The following is a 15,776-nucleotide window of genomic DNA, read 5'->3' as shown; positions in this document are numbered from 1 at the left end:
ATGCTAATGTAACAGTGAATGAGGGAGATATTTCAATCATTTCCTGCACATTCCCCATGCAACATTTTCTCTAAAAGAGCTGAAAACTAAAATAAACCCAGTTTTTCACTTGCACCTTTTGTGTGTCTGTGACACAATACAAGACCTACAAATAAAACTGAATGGCCATCAGTCTGATATTCTCTGTTGGGTGTGAAGATTTATTGCGTACTGAGCTGGGGGATCATTTGCTGATCCTACCCACAGCATATTATTGCTAGGAATGAATTTTTAGCTTGGAGGAGTTAATCTCAATATCCCTGGAACAAAACTAAATATTGAAAGAGCAATTTTAAGTTTCAAAGAAAAGCAGGCAATCCACTTGACTGCTTTTATGTTTTTGATGTTGGAAGAGACCGTTACAATTTTAATGAGTACTGACAGGGTTCTGTCTTGTATGAAGTTCTGATAAATAAAGGTTCACTTGGTACCATTTCCTTTAACCCCATCATTGCGGTCAAACTTGTTAATGCAAAATAAATGCATTTATTCACTGAGTGTTCTGCAACCAATGCAAATACATTTCCAAAGTTGCAGCTCCCTCGGTACAGTGTGACCCATGCAGAGATGCACAGGGTACAGGAGCTTTACAAACCTCCATAGTCCCAGGTCTGAAGACTCATCCCACCCCCAGTGAGGAGGCACAAAACTTTCCCAGTCCATGACATGGTAAAAGAATGAAAATCATATTCCTAAAATTCAGAATTTATCAGAACCCAGAGTTGAAATGGTGAATAGCAAAGGGAAGAGTACATAACTGGCAGTGACATTTCATTTATAGAGGCAAAGACCATGGAAAAAACAATTAGCATGGAAAATAATTATTCTGGTCAATGGTAGAGATTACGCGGCATGGCGGCTCAGTGGTTCGCACTGCTGCCTCACAGCACCTGGCTGCCAGGTTTGATTCCAGCCTTTGGGTGACTGACTGTGTGGAGTTTGCACATTCTCCCCGTGTCTGCGTGAGTTTGCTCCGGTTTCCTCCCACAGTCCATAGATGTGCAGGTCAGGTGAATTGGCCACGCTAAATTGCCCCTAGTGTTAGGTGCATTAGTCAAACGGAAATGGGTCTGGGTGCATTGCTCTTCGGAGGGTCGGTGTGGACCTGTTGGGCCGAGGGACCTGTTTCCACACTGTAGGGAATCTAATTCAATCTAATCTAGAAGATTTCACTTGAGTTCATTCTGTATCTGGGATGATCAATTACTGTCCTCTCTTTAACTCTTAATTCCAGATCTGCTGGAGGCCCTAACTTGGTGATATTTAGAATACGGCCCTCTGGCAGGTCAAGGGGAATTGGTATTCAATGTGTGTTCAGGTTAGTTCGGTTTTGGTTTCTACTTACATCTTCCATGTGGGATGAGATGATGCATAGAGTGCAGAAACCACACTAGTTTCTTCACTAAAGAGCCCTTGTCTTGTACAGGCTGAGATAGGTGATCATTCAAGATATCATCAGATAGGAAGCCCTTGAGGAAATGTAGAAAATGTTCAGACCGCAATGTTGAAAATGTCACAAGACAGTTTACAAATGAAAAAGACCAAATGTGTTAACCCATGGTTTCAAATCAGATCTCCTGGACCTCTAATGTTCAGATGTGACCTGCTCTGTGCTGGTTACACTCCTTAGGGATATGGAACCCTATCAGTGGCATAGCAACAGTAACAGTTTCCACCAAGCTACAGTGAGTCAGAGGCTACTGTTCTGGGTCAATGCCAAAATGGCAGCCAGTCAAATTTAAATTTAATTTGAAAACATGCAATTGAAAAAAATCTAGTCTCAGCAATGGTAACCACAAAACCATTATAGATTGCTGCAAAAACACATCTGGACCACTCATATTCTTGAGGGAAGGCAATCTGCTGTCTGTCATTGGTCTGGCCTCCATGTGACTCCAGACCCACTGCACTATTGCTGATCCCACTGCCCATTGAAATAACCTAACAAGCTCCTGGGTTCAGGGACCATTAGGGATGGGTAACAAGTGCTGACTTTGGTAGTAACATTCACTTCCCACAACAGGAGATGCATTTTTACAGCAATCAACATTAGTTTTCTAGTTACCATTACCAAACCTGCATTTTTTTAGTTTTAATTGAATTTTTAGTTGAAATTAAATTCCACTGGCTCCTGCAATGGGATGTTAACTGGGTCCTCAGTGCATTCTCTCTGGCCCTATGTAACCAATATCATGACCAGAATCTCGAATGGACTGCAGTCATTTTTAATTTTGAATTACAAAATGTGTCAGTTTGAAAGAGAGCATACGCAGCCAACAATGGCTGAGGATGTAAATTTACGTTCTGCCTAGAGAGGGAGAATTGTGTGCATACACAAAATTTTGGACAAATTCTCTCACACACACACAGACAGACACACGCACACACATGAATACCACACACAAACTCACAAATTCGCACACACATATGCACAAACACATCCATGCACACATGTGAATACATATGCACATAAACAAACATACAAATTCACAAACATACAGATACACAGAAGCTGTCTCATACATCTTGGATTACATGTTTTAAATCATGCAATTGTCCTTTTCTTTCACTTTAATCAGTGTAAACTTGTGGTACTGAAGTTTGATGCTGATGGGGTGCAACATTAGTGGAGAAATCCGTACTCTTCTGAAATGTGTTGTGTCTAGAGAACACGAAGGGAGGACGGGAAAATTTTGGTTGAGATACAGGTTTACTCCTGGCCAGTAAAGTAAGTTTTAAACTGTGATGAACTGTGAGAGAACTATGGCTCTGTTGTTCCTACGGCAATACACATGCCACCTTTACACCAGCATTGTATACTGATAAAGATGTTAGAAACAGCACCTGAGACAACTGTCTGGATTTATTCAAGTATAAACATGGGAAGTGAACTTCAGAAAAAAAATTTTGAAAATACTAACTTCCAACAAGGCAGTGATGTAGTCAATAATCAAGCCTGCTATACCTGAGTACTCTGAGGCTATCCCCCATTCAAATATTCACCCAAACAGCCCCTGCTTAGTTTCCAAGACGAGATCCGACATGTACAGACTAATACAACCACAGCCTATCACTGTGATTTTGTGTTCTTAATTACCTGCTTAACAGATTTACTGTCCATCCCTCCTCAGCTGCTGAGGTCGCTGCCTTCACTCCCTACCTGCCAATGACAGATGAGGTGGGAAAAGGTCTGGACACTGATGTAACGGCAGGTTTCTAATTTGTGTCTCAATTTTAAGTAAATGATATACAGTGTTCAGCCTCCAACTTACTGACCTCTCCAGTTAGACTTGATGCTATTTCATTTCAAAATGCAAATGTTCTCCAACCTGTTGATCTGGTAGAACTGCAATGAGATACAAAGTATTTGGATGGTGCAGTCAGACAATAGGAACAGTCTTTACCTGATGTGGAGCTGAATCATCCTTAATCAGACATCCAGGGCTGGATACATTGGAAGACGTTTAGACAATACGACTCTCCTTAATCTTTGCATCCAAGCCAAACATCCAAGCAAGTGGAAAAATCTCCCATCCTTGGTGACAAATGGACAGGAGACAATTGTTTCTTTGTAGGTCCTCACAGATTGACCATCAAGAGAATACGGTGAGTATTTTATCAATCCATGATAGTAAACTCCGAACATTCTGAGTGTGATGGTGTTCTGGGGACTTTGATTTATGTGAATTGTAATGGTTCTCTCTGGGTTTCAGAATGTTTCCAAATTACCATCTGATTGCTGCAATTTAGACATGGTCTTGGAACTCATGGGGGCTTTGAGGGCAAACTAATAGCACTGACACAATGCCCTTTGAATCTGACGTCAACTTCAGTATTTAGCACAATTACAGATTAAGGTGGAAACCCTGAATTTGCAATTGGTCATTTCCTGATTGAGCACAAGTTAACCTGTATCCCCCAGCTGTCTATCGGAAGCAAACAGAGAAATTCATTGCTCTGTCAAGAAGGTCCCATTTTCTACACTCAGCACAATGTCAGAAATCCCAGGTAAGAATCAACCTTTAACAAAATAACTTGGCTTGTGATAATCTGAGCAGTAAATGCTGAACAACTGATTGGTTAGAGACAAAAACAATGCAGTTGCTGGAATCTAAAGTAGACAGGGAGGAGACTGGGAGAACGCAGCAAGCCGGGCAGCATCATTAGGTGGAGAAGTTGGCGTTTCAGTTGTAACCCTTCTTCAGGACTGATGATGGGTGTGGGGGGAGCTGCTGATAAAGGGGGAGACAGGGGCAGGGTGGTGAAGTGGGTAGAGGTGTAGTCAGATAGAGTGTATGTCCTGGTTGGTGAATAGGAGGAATTCCCGTTGGTGACTGGGTGGGGTGGTAGCGAGGGGGAGGGGCTGGGAAGGGAGTTGGGGAAGGGAAGGGAGTTTGCTTGAAATTAGAGAACTCAGTGTTGAGTCCTCCACGCTGTAGGCTGCCCAGGTTAAAGATGAGGTGTTGTTCCTCCAATTTGTGGTTTGGTTTGTTGTGGCAATGGAGGAGGCCCAGGATGGTCATGTCAGAACAGGAGTTGGAAAGGGAATTGAAATGGGCGGTGGCTGGGAGGTCCAGTCACCCCCTGCGTGCCTGGCTGAGATGCTTGGTGAACCATTCACTAAGTTTACGTTTGGTCTTCCCGATGTAGAGAAGACCACATTGGGAACCTGATGCAGTAAACTAGGATGTAAGAGAGGCAGGCGAACCTCTGTCTCACTGGAAGGACTGTTTGGGGCCTTGGATAGAGGTTGGGGGGGGGTGGTGTATCAGCTGGTTTTGTGTCTTTTCCGGTTGCAGAGGGTTGGTGGGGAGAGTGGCGCAAACCAAGGACTGTCCAAGGAAACAGTCCTTGTTGAAGACAGAGAAGGATGGGGAGGGGAGATGTTCTTGGTGGTGGGGTCCATTTGAAGCTGGTGGAAGTGTTTAAGGATGATGCAGTTCCATCCGTTGCCACTCCCTTCCATTCCCCCAGCCACCAACTGGATTCATTCCTCCATTGACCAACCAGGTCATCTCCACTACCTGTCCTCTCCGATCCCCACTTCACTGCCCTGACCCTAGATGCCCCTTTATCTGCATCTCCCCCCACAACCACCCCTAGTCCTGAAGAAAGTTTACTCCTGAAACATCGCATTCTCCACCTCCTGATGCTGCCTGGCCTGCTGTGTTCTTCCAGCCTCCTGCCTGTCTATCAACAACTGACTTGGCCCTGAAATATTCGACATGTGAAATGTTCTTACATTTCTCTTTTTATTTTAAAATCATCTTGTTACATCATTACGTAATGGCTCTTTCTGAGGATAGTTCTGCTTGTACACATTTGTTTATATCACAACTCTTTAAATTTCTTATAATGTGGTTTAATTAATTGTGTTGTTCATTCCCTGATTGGGCGTCAGTGAGAATGATTTAATTCGATTGGCTACATGGACAGCTGGATGTCTCACAGCAGCTCAGCAATAGGTTCCCACATAAACTGTTCCACTATCAAAGTGGACATTGAAAAATGTAAGCTGACCAGTGAGGCTGTGAAATCTCTCAATACAGATCTCTTTGAAGTCAGGGCCAATGATGAGGTGATTGTTTTGGCACTGAATACAAAGCTCAAGTCAGTTTTTCTCTAATGGATGAAACATATGCTGTTTGCTTGAATTCTCATCAGTGTTTATTGTGGAAAAGGATATGGAAGATATAGACTGTAGGGAAATAGATGGTGACATCTTGCAAAATGTCCAGATTACAGAGGAGGAAGTGCTGGATGTCTTGAAACGAGTAAAGGTGGATAAATCCTCAGGACTTGATCTCTGTGGGAAGCTAGAGAAGTGATTGCTGGGCCTATTACTGAGATATTTGTATCATCGATAGTCACAGGTGAGGTGCCTGGAGTTTGGCAAACATGGTGCCACTGTTTAAGAAGGGCGGTAAGGACAAGCCAGGGAACTATAGACCAGTGAGCCTGAACTCGATGGTGGGCAAGTTGTTGGAGGGAATCCTGAAGGACAGGATGTACATGTATTTGGAAAGGCAAGGACTGATTAGGGATAGTTAACATGGCTCTGTGCATGGGAAATCATGTTTCACAAACTTGATTGAGCTTTTTGAAGAAGTAACAAAGAAGATTGATGAGGGCAGAGCAGTGGATGTGATCTATATGGACATCAGTAAGGTATTCGGCAAGGATCCCCATGGCAGACTGATTAGCAAGGTTAGATCTCATGGAATACAGGGAGAACTAGCCATTTGGATACAGAAGTGGCTCAAAGGTAAAAGACACAGGGTTGTGGTGGAGGGTTGCTTTTTAGACTGGAGGCCGGTGACCAGTGGAGTGCCACAAGGATCGGTGCTGGGCCTTCTACTTTTTGTCATTTACATAAATGATTGAGATGCGAGCATAAGAGGTACAGTTAGTAAGTTTGCTGATGACACCAAAATTGGAGGTATAGTGGACAGCAAAGAAGGTTACCTCAGATTACAACAGGATCTGGACCAGATGGGCTAATGGCTGAGAAGTGGCAGATGGAGTTTAATTCAGATAAATGCGAGGTGCTGCATTTTGGGAAATCAAATTTCAGCAGGACTTACACACTTAATGATCTAAGGGAGTGTTGCTGAACCAAGAGACCTTGGAGTGCAGGTTCAAGGCTCCTTGAAAGTGGAGTCGCGGGTAGATAAGACACTTAAGGTGGTGTTTGGTATGCTTTCCTTTATTGGTCAGAGTATTGAGTACAGGAGTTGGGAAGTCATGTTGCGGCTGTACAGGACATTAGTTAGGCCACTGTTGGAATATTGCGTGCAATTCTGGTCTCCTTCCTATCAGAAAGATGTTGTGAAACTTGAAAGGGTTCAGAAACGATTTACAAGGATGTTGCGGGGGTTTGAGGATTTGAGCTGTAGGGAGAGGCTGAACAGGCTGGGGCTGTTTTCCCTGGAGCATTGGAGGTTGAGGGGTGACCTTATAGAACTCGACAAAATTATGAGGGACATGGATAGGGTCAATCGGCAAAGTCTTTTCCCTGGGTTATGGGAGTCAGAACTAGAGAGCATAGGTTTAGGGTGAGAGGGGAAGGATATAAAAGAGACCTAAGGGGCAACATTTTCACACAGAGAGTGGTATGGGTATGGAATGAGCTGCCAGAGGAAGTGTTGGAGGCTGGTATAATTGCAACATTTAAGAGCATTTGGATGGGTATATGAATTGGAAGGGTTTGGAGGGATATGGGCCGGGTGCTGACAGGCATGACTAGATTGGGTTGGGATATCTGGTCGGCATGGACAGGTTGGACCGTACATCTCCCTGACTCTATGGTGTAATCTCTGACTCAGCCATTTCCACTCTCTCCCTCAGGTTGCCACTAACGATCCTGTAAATGAAGGTGATGAAAATGTGGAGAGAGGCAACTGGTCCTCGAAGACTGATTACTTGCTCTCAGTGATCGGCTCTGCTGTGGGTATAGGCAATGTTTGGAGATTCCCTTATCTGGCTTACAAAAATGGAGGAGGTACTGTAGACAGATCCACAATACAGCACGGAAAAGTAAAGGGAAGAATAAACAGTTTATAAATAATATTAAATGAAATGAAAATCAAAATAGTTCATTGCAGTTGGTCAATAATACAGGGTTAAACAATGTTGACAGAAAAGACAGTGAATTTAATCTTACAGCTTTAAGCTGTTTATTGAGGGCCCAATTTTACAAAGCATCACAATCTCCCACAGATTTCCACTCTGACCTTTCCTTTCTGTAAAAATGGAAGGAGTTCTTCATTTTTGAGATGAGCTTCTGATCATGACTATTTCAGAAATGTGGAACAGTGGTACTATTCGCACAGTGCTTTCTCAGCCTAGAACTGTAGTGGAGGTGGTTGATGAGTCGCGAGCTGGTTAGAGAAACCATGGTCCCCTTTCACAGCTCTCAGCTGCTGTATCCTGAAACATAAAGGTTGTTGCAGCCTCTTTGATAGCTGCTGTCCAACAGTAAGTACATAAAGGGAATGTGATGTCCTGGTGCTTGGAGGGCAGGGTGCCATCTGGGTGGTATGCCAGGGTGTGAGGTAAGGGGGTTTAGACTGTGTAGTAGGTAAGGTTATGCCTCGGATGTTACACAGGCATCACTGGTTGAAGACATCCAACTTTACCCTCTATGTATGAGACTGGAGGAAAAAGATACAGAAGTTATACTCCAACAATTCAAAGGGTCTGTTTCTGTGCTGTAAAACTTTACGATTCTATGACTAAAAGAGGATAAATTACAAACTGAACATTAATTTCATAGAATAAAAGAATGAATCAAGGAGATACGAGGACAAAGTTGATCAAAGTTTCTCCTGCTAAAATAATGCCAGACTGGAGAGTCACCTTTTTATGAAACTGTTCGGACTGTGCCCGAATTAAATGTTTGGAAAGTCGCACTCTCATTTTCCGATTTTGACTGAATGATGTTGATGATTTTATTTAAAAGCTAACATTCCTTCATTTCCGCGAACACTTCTTCTATTTTTCGTGCAGTAATTTGTGAAAGCAGCTGGAAAATGGTCAGGATAATTTAACAAATTTATAGTTGAACTTGCTGTTTTCCTGGTGATATTTCCATCCTAAATATGATACTAAAATCTCATGTAAGTTTACAAAGAGCTGCATGAACTGGAAGAGAGTTTAAAAAGTATTTTTAGCTTATTATCAATCAAGAAAGTAAAGGCACATCTGTGAATGTTTTGCTCCTCCCCCTTCAATACATGTCCATCCACAGGTCCATCGGGAAGTGGTCAGCACGGAGTATCCTCAAAAACCCATTGGGAAAGGTGAGGATGGATCCTGTCAGGTTGTTCCCTCAACAGAATGTCAAAGTCATTTGGCAGAACGCCTCATTGCCAGAACTTTCCAACAAGCACCAAAACACCGCTTGGCTGGTGGTGAGGAGGGCACTACCTGTCAGATCCTTCATGTCCATTCAGACTCTCTGTGCCACCACACACTGCGCTCGACATGGCTTCGGGGTGAGAGATGGGGGAGGGAAGAGACTGTCACACACCTCTGGCTGAATGTGCCTTAGCAGGAAGTCTGGAAAGAGATGCAATGGTTTTTGCCCAAGCAGCTCCATGACACAGGACACAGTACTCTACACTCTGTTCACTGGAATGCCCCAAAACTAACGTCAACTGTGCCAACAAGTCAGTGAAAGACACTCTTTGGTCTGCCTGAAACTTGCTGGCTTTCCAGAACAAGGTGTTAACCCTGACCAAGTGTTGCAGACGGTCACATGCCAATGTCCAGAACTACGTGCTGAGGGACACATTAAAGCTTGGGACAGCAGACACCAAGGTGTCTCAAATATCCATAAATCCAATCTTGTATGAGGAAGAAATGTCTTGGGTTTGTTTGCTGGACAGGGACAAACTCCAATATTTGTTTCTTCATATGCACCTGTACAGAACTGAACTGGTTTAGTGATTATGCATGTTCAGGGAAATATTTTTAGGAGTAAAGTACATTCTTTGAAATAAAAACTAGGAGACAATGAGAACTGCAGATGTTGGAGACATCAGAGCTGATAAAACGTGGCACTGGAAAAGACATAGCTCGTCAGGCAGCATCCAGACAGCAAGAGTCGACATTTCAGGCAGAACCCTTTTTTCAGGACAGGGGAGGGGCAAGGGTTTTGAGAGATAAATGGGGGGAGAGGATGGGGCGAGGGGAGCTGATAGGTGGGTGAAGGTGAGAGGTGACACTGATAAGTCAGTGGAAATGGTGAAGTGGGTAGGTGAGAAAGAGGATGAGCAGGTAGTTTGGGTCCAGTAGGTGGTTCGGAGTTAGCGAGTTGCATCAGATGGGGTGGGAGGAGGGGAGGTTTGGAAACTGGTGAATTCAGTGTTCATGCCGTGTGGTTGTGGGCTTCGAGGTGGCAGATGAGGTGTTCTTCCACCAATTTTAGAGTAGCGTTGTGCCAGCTTCTGAAAATTGAAAAGGAAACGTAAAACCACACTGCAAGAGCATTGAAAAGGCAGCCTACAACCACACTGCATGGACATTGAAAAGGGAGCCTACAACCACACTGCATGGACATTGAAAAACTCAGGCAGAGATTTACTTGTACATCCTCCGACCTCATCTGTTGTATCCAGTGTTCTCAATGTGGTCTTCTCTACATCGGAAATTACCAAGCGCAAACGCGCAGGATGGTAAAGGGAACATTTCTGTTCTGTACGCACCAACCAACCCCAACTTCCCTTGGCCATCCACTTCAACACCCCGTCTAAATCCTCTGAGGATACATCCATTCTATGCCTCCTCCACTACTGACAAAGCTACCGGCAAACTGGTGGGTGAACACTTCAGCCTCCGCCTCAGGAGCCTGCAACCACACAGCATGAACATTGAATTCACCAGTTTCCAAATCTCCCCTCCACCCACCCCATCCCAGATCCAACCCTCCAACTCAGATCTGCTCTCTTGACCCGACCTACCTGCCCATCTTCCTTCCCACCTATCCACTCCACCCTTCCCACCGACCTATTACCATCTCCCACCTTTTCCCACCTATCACCTACTTTTCCCCTAGCCCTACTCCCTTTCCCACCATTTATATCTCAACCCTCTTCCCCCTCCCCTATGCTCTTCTTCAGAAGGGTCCTGCCCAAAACGTCAACTCTCTTGAACCTCACTTGCTGCCTGATTCGGTGTGCCTTTTCCAGTGCCATGTTGAAGTAAAATTTATAACAACTTCAAAGATATACACATCTTCAAATGTACATATTTGATGAGGCTCATCCACATTCATCTTAAAGAACATTCATTTGGTGTATCTCACTCTGCCCTATGACACTGAAATGTCACCTCGATACCACAGAGATATCCTCTCAAACAAACTGTCATCAGGATCAATGAAAGAGGAGAACATTCATTTCTAGTGCCGGGAAAAAGATGTGATTATAAATGATTCTAGATGGATAGACAGGTGGAAAATTAAATGGACAGCGAGACAGAGAAAGACATATTTTAATTTGGTTTCTAAAATTCACTTTGAGTGATTGTTTTAATCTTTTCCAATTTTATATAATCCTGAAATTGTTTCCTCCATTTTTCAGCTGTATTCCTTATTCCCTACACCCTCATGTTAGCACTCGTTGGGATGCCACTATTTTTCATGGAAACTTCTTTTGGACAGTTTGCCAGCCTCAGTCCTGTGGCAATCTGGAAAGTTGTGCCCATGTTACAAGGTTAGTGTTTATTCCACGGCAGTCTAAATGGTCTTGGGCACGTCCTCAAGAGATACTGATTCTGTCTTGTGTTCTAACGAAGGCAGAATCAGACTTGGTGAATTACTGGCTATAACCTGATCTTCCTCACACTTCACAAAGGCCAATGCAGCCTGTGAAGAGACAGGCATCATCAGTGAAATGTCTTCATTTCTTGTTCAATACCTGCCCTGTTGGTGAAATAGTAATATTGGAACTGGGTTTATTATCAATTTGATTAATTTTTAAAAATGAAGTCAATTATCTGACACCAGGTGAAAAGAAAGAAATAACTTGAGGTTTCATGAGAATCATACAAAGTCTTCAGGTGTTTTCCTGTCAACACTGGAGTTTGGAAGTGCAGTAATCTGGGGAAATCTTGTCAAGTGAAGACTTTACACCCTGCCACACACTTGGTTGCTAACATAGCGCTGTGTTCAACAGAGTCTATTATTTCACCATTCAATTACATCATGGCTGATCTGTCCCTCAATTCTGTGCTTGCTACATACCCCCCTGTTACCTTTGACTGACGAGAATTAATCAATCTTCAGATTGAGCAGTAACACCCACAGCTTTTTGGACAGATGATTCAAGATTTCCAATGTCTTTAGTGAGAAAAATTCATTCCTCATTCACACAGTGACTGGTCTCTAATTTTAAACAAAAGTTTCCTTTTATTTTTTGTTCCAGAAACCTGAAGAGACAGATTCTCCACATTAATGTTACTGATTTTCTTAATTATTTAAAGTGTGCCTCTTAAATTAATCATCATCTCAATGAATTCATCAGATACAATCACTCTTCAAAATGCAACCTTTTAAACTCTGGCACTATTCCTGTCAACACTAGCTGTGCAGTGAGCTGACCTTTGAGTTATGATAGCTAATCTGAATGAACCAAACCAGACACCATCAGAGTAAACTTCTGGACAATACAACACCAGCTACTTCCTATGTTGTAGCTCCTTGAACAATTCCATTGGCCATTTTGGTTACAGTTATTATTGTGTGCACATGGATATCAAAATCCCTTTGCTCCATGTATCAAAGCTCCTGATCTGTAATAATCCATTTATCCTTCAAAAAAAGGGTTGTTGTTTCGATATTTGTAATTATCAAGCAAATGAGGCATTCACGTATGAGTGTAAATCAGTGGTATCATATGATCCTTTATTCCTGTTGTTATGTGAGATTACCATATTACCCCAGATTAATCTAAAAACACGTAATTCATGAGTTAAGCACTGTGGATAAAGGGGAACTGGTGAATGTTCTGTTTCCATCACGTTACATGACAAAGGTTTTTCATGGATAGAATCACCGAAACCCTACAGCGTGAAAACAGGCCGATTTAGTCAAACAAGTCCACTCCATTGCTCCATACAGCAACTTCCCCAGACCCACCCCCTCCCCATCCCTGTAACCTTGCATTTCCCATGGCTAATCCACCTAACCTGCACACCTTTGAACTGAGGAAGGAAAGTGGAGCACCCGCAGGAAATCCGTGGAGACATGAAGAGAATGTGCAAACTCCATGCAGACAGTCACCCGAGACTGGGATTGAACTCAGTTTCTGGTGCTGTAAGGCAGCAGTGCTAACCACTGGAGCCCCAGGCCACATCATGCTGCAAACTCATACATTCAAAAGATACAGGAGGAGAATTGTGCCATTCTGCCCATCAAACCTGCTCCACCATTCGATCCAATCCCATTTTCCTGCCCTTTCTCCATAACCCTGCAACCCATTACCAATTAAACATCAGTCTAAATCCCCCTTCAATTTACTCACTGTCCCAGCATCCACCGCACTTTGGGATAGCAAGTTTCACAGATTCACAACCCTTTGGGAGAAGTAGTTTCTCCTCAACTCTGTTTCAAATTTGCTACCCCCTTTATCCCAAGACTATGACTTCTCGTCCTAGGATGCCCCACAAGAGGAAGCAAATCTTCCACATCTATTCTATCCACACCTTTTATCATCTTGAATAGCTCAAATTTGACCTCCCCTCATTCTTTTAAATTCCAGAGAGTGTTGGCCTAAACTGTTCAATTTCTCTTCATACGGCAAACCCTTTAATTCTGAAAGCAATCTAGTGAACCTCCTCTGACCTGCCTCAATGTCATTACAGCTTTCCTCAAATATGAACACCAAAACTGTGCACAATACTCCAAGTGTGCTCTCACCAATGCCTTGTACAGTTGCAACAATACTTCCTTAACTTTATATTGTGTTCCTTTAGCTTTAAAAACCAACATTCCATTTGGTTTCTTTATGATCTGCTCTACCTGCATGCTAGCTTTCTGTGACTCATGGATGAGGACACCCAGATCTCTCTGTTCCGTAGCACCCCGAAGTCTCTCCCCATGTAAATAATAGGTCACCTTTCCATTTTTCTGACCAAAGGCATGACTTCTCACTTATCTACATTTTGGCCTACTCTCCTACCCATCTATAGTCATTTATAAGGTTTTTATTTCCTCATTGCAATTGACCATCCTACCTATTTTTGTGTCATCCACAAATTCAGCGAAAGAGCCTTCTATCCCTGTATCCAAGTTGTTAATGTAGATTGTAAATAGCTGGGATCCAAAGACCTTACCCTGTGGGATCCCAATAGTTACTGCTTTCCATCCAGAAAAGAAACCATTAATCCCAACTGCCTGTGTTCTATCCATCAGCCAGTCACCGATCCATGCTTAATAGATTACCCTTAATCCCACATGATCCAACCTTGTGAATTAACTTTTTTGGCAGCACCTTATCGAAAGTCTTCAGGAAGTCCGGATTCAGAACTGGCTCAAAGGTAGAAGACAGAGGGTGATGGTGGAGGGTTGTTTTTTCAGACTGGAGGCTGGTGACCAGTGGAGTGCCACAAGGATCGGTGCTGGGCCCTCTACTTTTTGTCATTTACATAAATGATTTGGATGTGAGCATAAGAGGTACAGTTAGTAAGTTTGTAGATGACACCAAAATTGGAGGTGTAGTGGACAGCGAACAGGGTTACCTCAGATTACAACAGGATCTGGAACCAGATGGGCCAATGGGCTGAGAAGTGGCAGATGGAGTTTAATTCAGATAAATGCGAGGTGCTGCATTTTGGGAAAGCAAATCTTAACAGGACTTATACACTTAATGGTAAGGTCCGAGGGAGTGTTGCTGAACAAAGAGACCTTGGAGTGCAGGTTCATTGCTCCTTGAAACTGGAGTCGCAGGTAGATAGGATGGTGAAGAAGGCATTTGGTATGCTTTCCTTTATTGGTCAGAGTATTGAGCACAGCAATTGGGAGGTCATGTTGCGGCTTTACAGGACATTGGTTAGGCCACTGTTGGAATATTGCATGCAATTCTGGTCTCCTTCCTATTGGAAAGATGTTGTGAAACTTGAAAGGGTTCAGAAAAGAGTTATAAGGATGTTGCCAGGGTTGGAGTCTTTGAGCTATAGGGAGAGGCTGAACAGGCTGGAGCTGTTTTCCCTGGAGCGTCGGAGGCTAAGGGGTGATCTTATAGAGGTTTACAAAATTATGAAGGGCATGGATAGGATAAATAGACAAAGTCTTTTCCCTGGATTGAGGGAGTCCGTAACTAGAGGGAATAGGTTTACGGCGAGTGCGGAAAGATATGAAAGAGACCTAAGGGGCAACCTTTTCACACAGAGCGTGGTACATGTATAGAATGAGCTGCCAGAGGATGTGGTGGAGGCTGGTTAAATTTAAACATTTAAAAGGCATCTGGATGGGTATGTGAATAGGAAGAGTTTGGAAGTATATGGGCCAGATGCTGGTTTGTGGGAATTTATTGGGTTGGGATATCTGGTCGGCATGCATGAGTTGGACCAAAGGGTCTGTTTCCGTGCTGTACATCTCTATGACTCTATATATTACATCTACAGGATCCCTATTATCCACAGTATTTGTTTGAAAAACTCTAGCAAATCAGCCAATCATGATTTGCCCTTCATAAAGCAATGCTGACTCTGATCGATAGTGTTTTGACTTTCCAAACATCCTGATATTGCTTCCTTGATATTTGCTTCTGACACTTCCCCAACAGCAGATATTAATCTAACTGGTCTTTAATTTCCCACATATTGCCTCTCTTTCTGAGTAAGGGTATTATATTAGCATTATTCCAATCTACTGTTCCCTTTCCTGAGTTCAGGGAGTTTTGGAATATTGTAACCAATATTGTCTCTGCTGCCACTTCCTTTTAATGTCCTTGGAGATCGGCCATAAATCCTCGTAGTTTCCTGAGTACCTTTTCCCTATCGATGTTGATTGTTCTTCGTTCTACCCTTTCTATTGCCACTGACTTGCCCATTCCAATTGGAATGGCACTATTGTCCTCCACCATGAAAACTGATGCAAAGTATCGATTCAGTATCTCTGCCATCTCCGTGATCCCCACGATTAACTCTCTGGTTTTAATTTTCAAGGGACCAATGTTTACCTGAGTGACTGTCTTCCCTTTTATATACCTATAGAAGTTTTCTCTATCCTTCTT

At 43.1% G+C, this 15,776-nt stretch overlaps 1 protein-coding gene across 1 annotated transcript in view; it reads left to right on the top strand.

Annotated features, from left to right (window-relative positions):
- The first annotated feature begins 5,467 nt into the window (after positions 1-5,467).
- Positions 5,468-15,776, top strand: part of LOC140495629 (sodium- and chloride-dependent neutral and basic amino acid transporter B(0+)-like) — a 76,215-nt gene continuing 65,906 nt past the window's right edge. Inside the window, exons 1-3 of the mRNA XM_072594624.1 lie at positions 5,468-5,617; positions 7,387-7,540; positions 11,124-11,255. Of these exons, the coding sequence (XP_072450725.1) occupies positions 5,468-5,617; positions 7,387-7,540; positions 11,124-11,255 (436 nt within the window). The remainder of the gene's footprint in view (positions 5,618-7,386; positions 7,541-11,123; positions 11,256-15,776) is intronic.

Source organism: Chiloscyllium punctatum, chromosome 25 (genome assembly GCF_047496795.1).
Source record: "Chiloscyllium punctatum isolate Juve2018m chromosome 25, sChiPun1.3, whole genome shotgun sequence".
Classification (NCBI taxonomy): domain Eukaryota; kingdom Metazoa; phylum Chordata; class Chondrichthyes; order Orectolobiformes; family Hemiscylliidae; genus Chiloscyllium; species Chiloscyllium punctatum.
The sequence above is the reverse complement of the archived record's forward strand: the minus strand, read 5'-3'. Positions and strand labels throughout refer to the sequence as shown.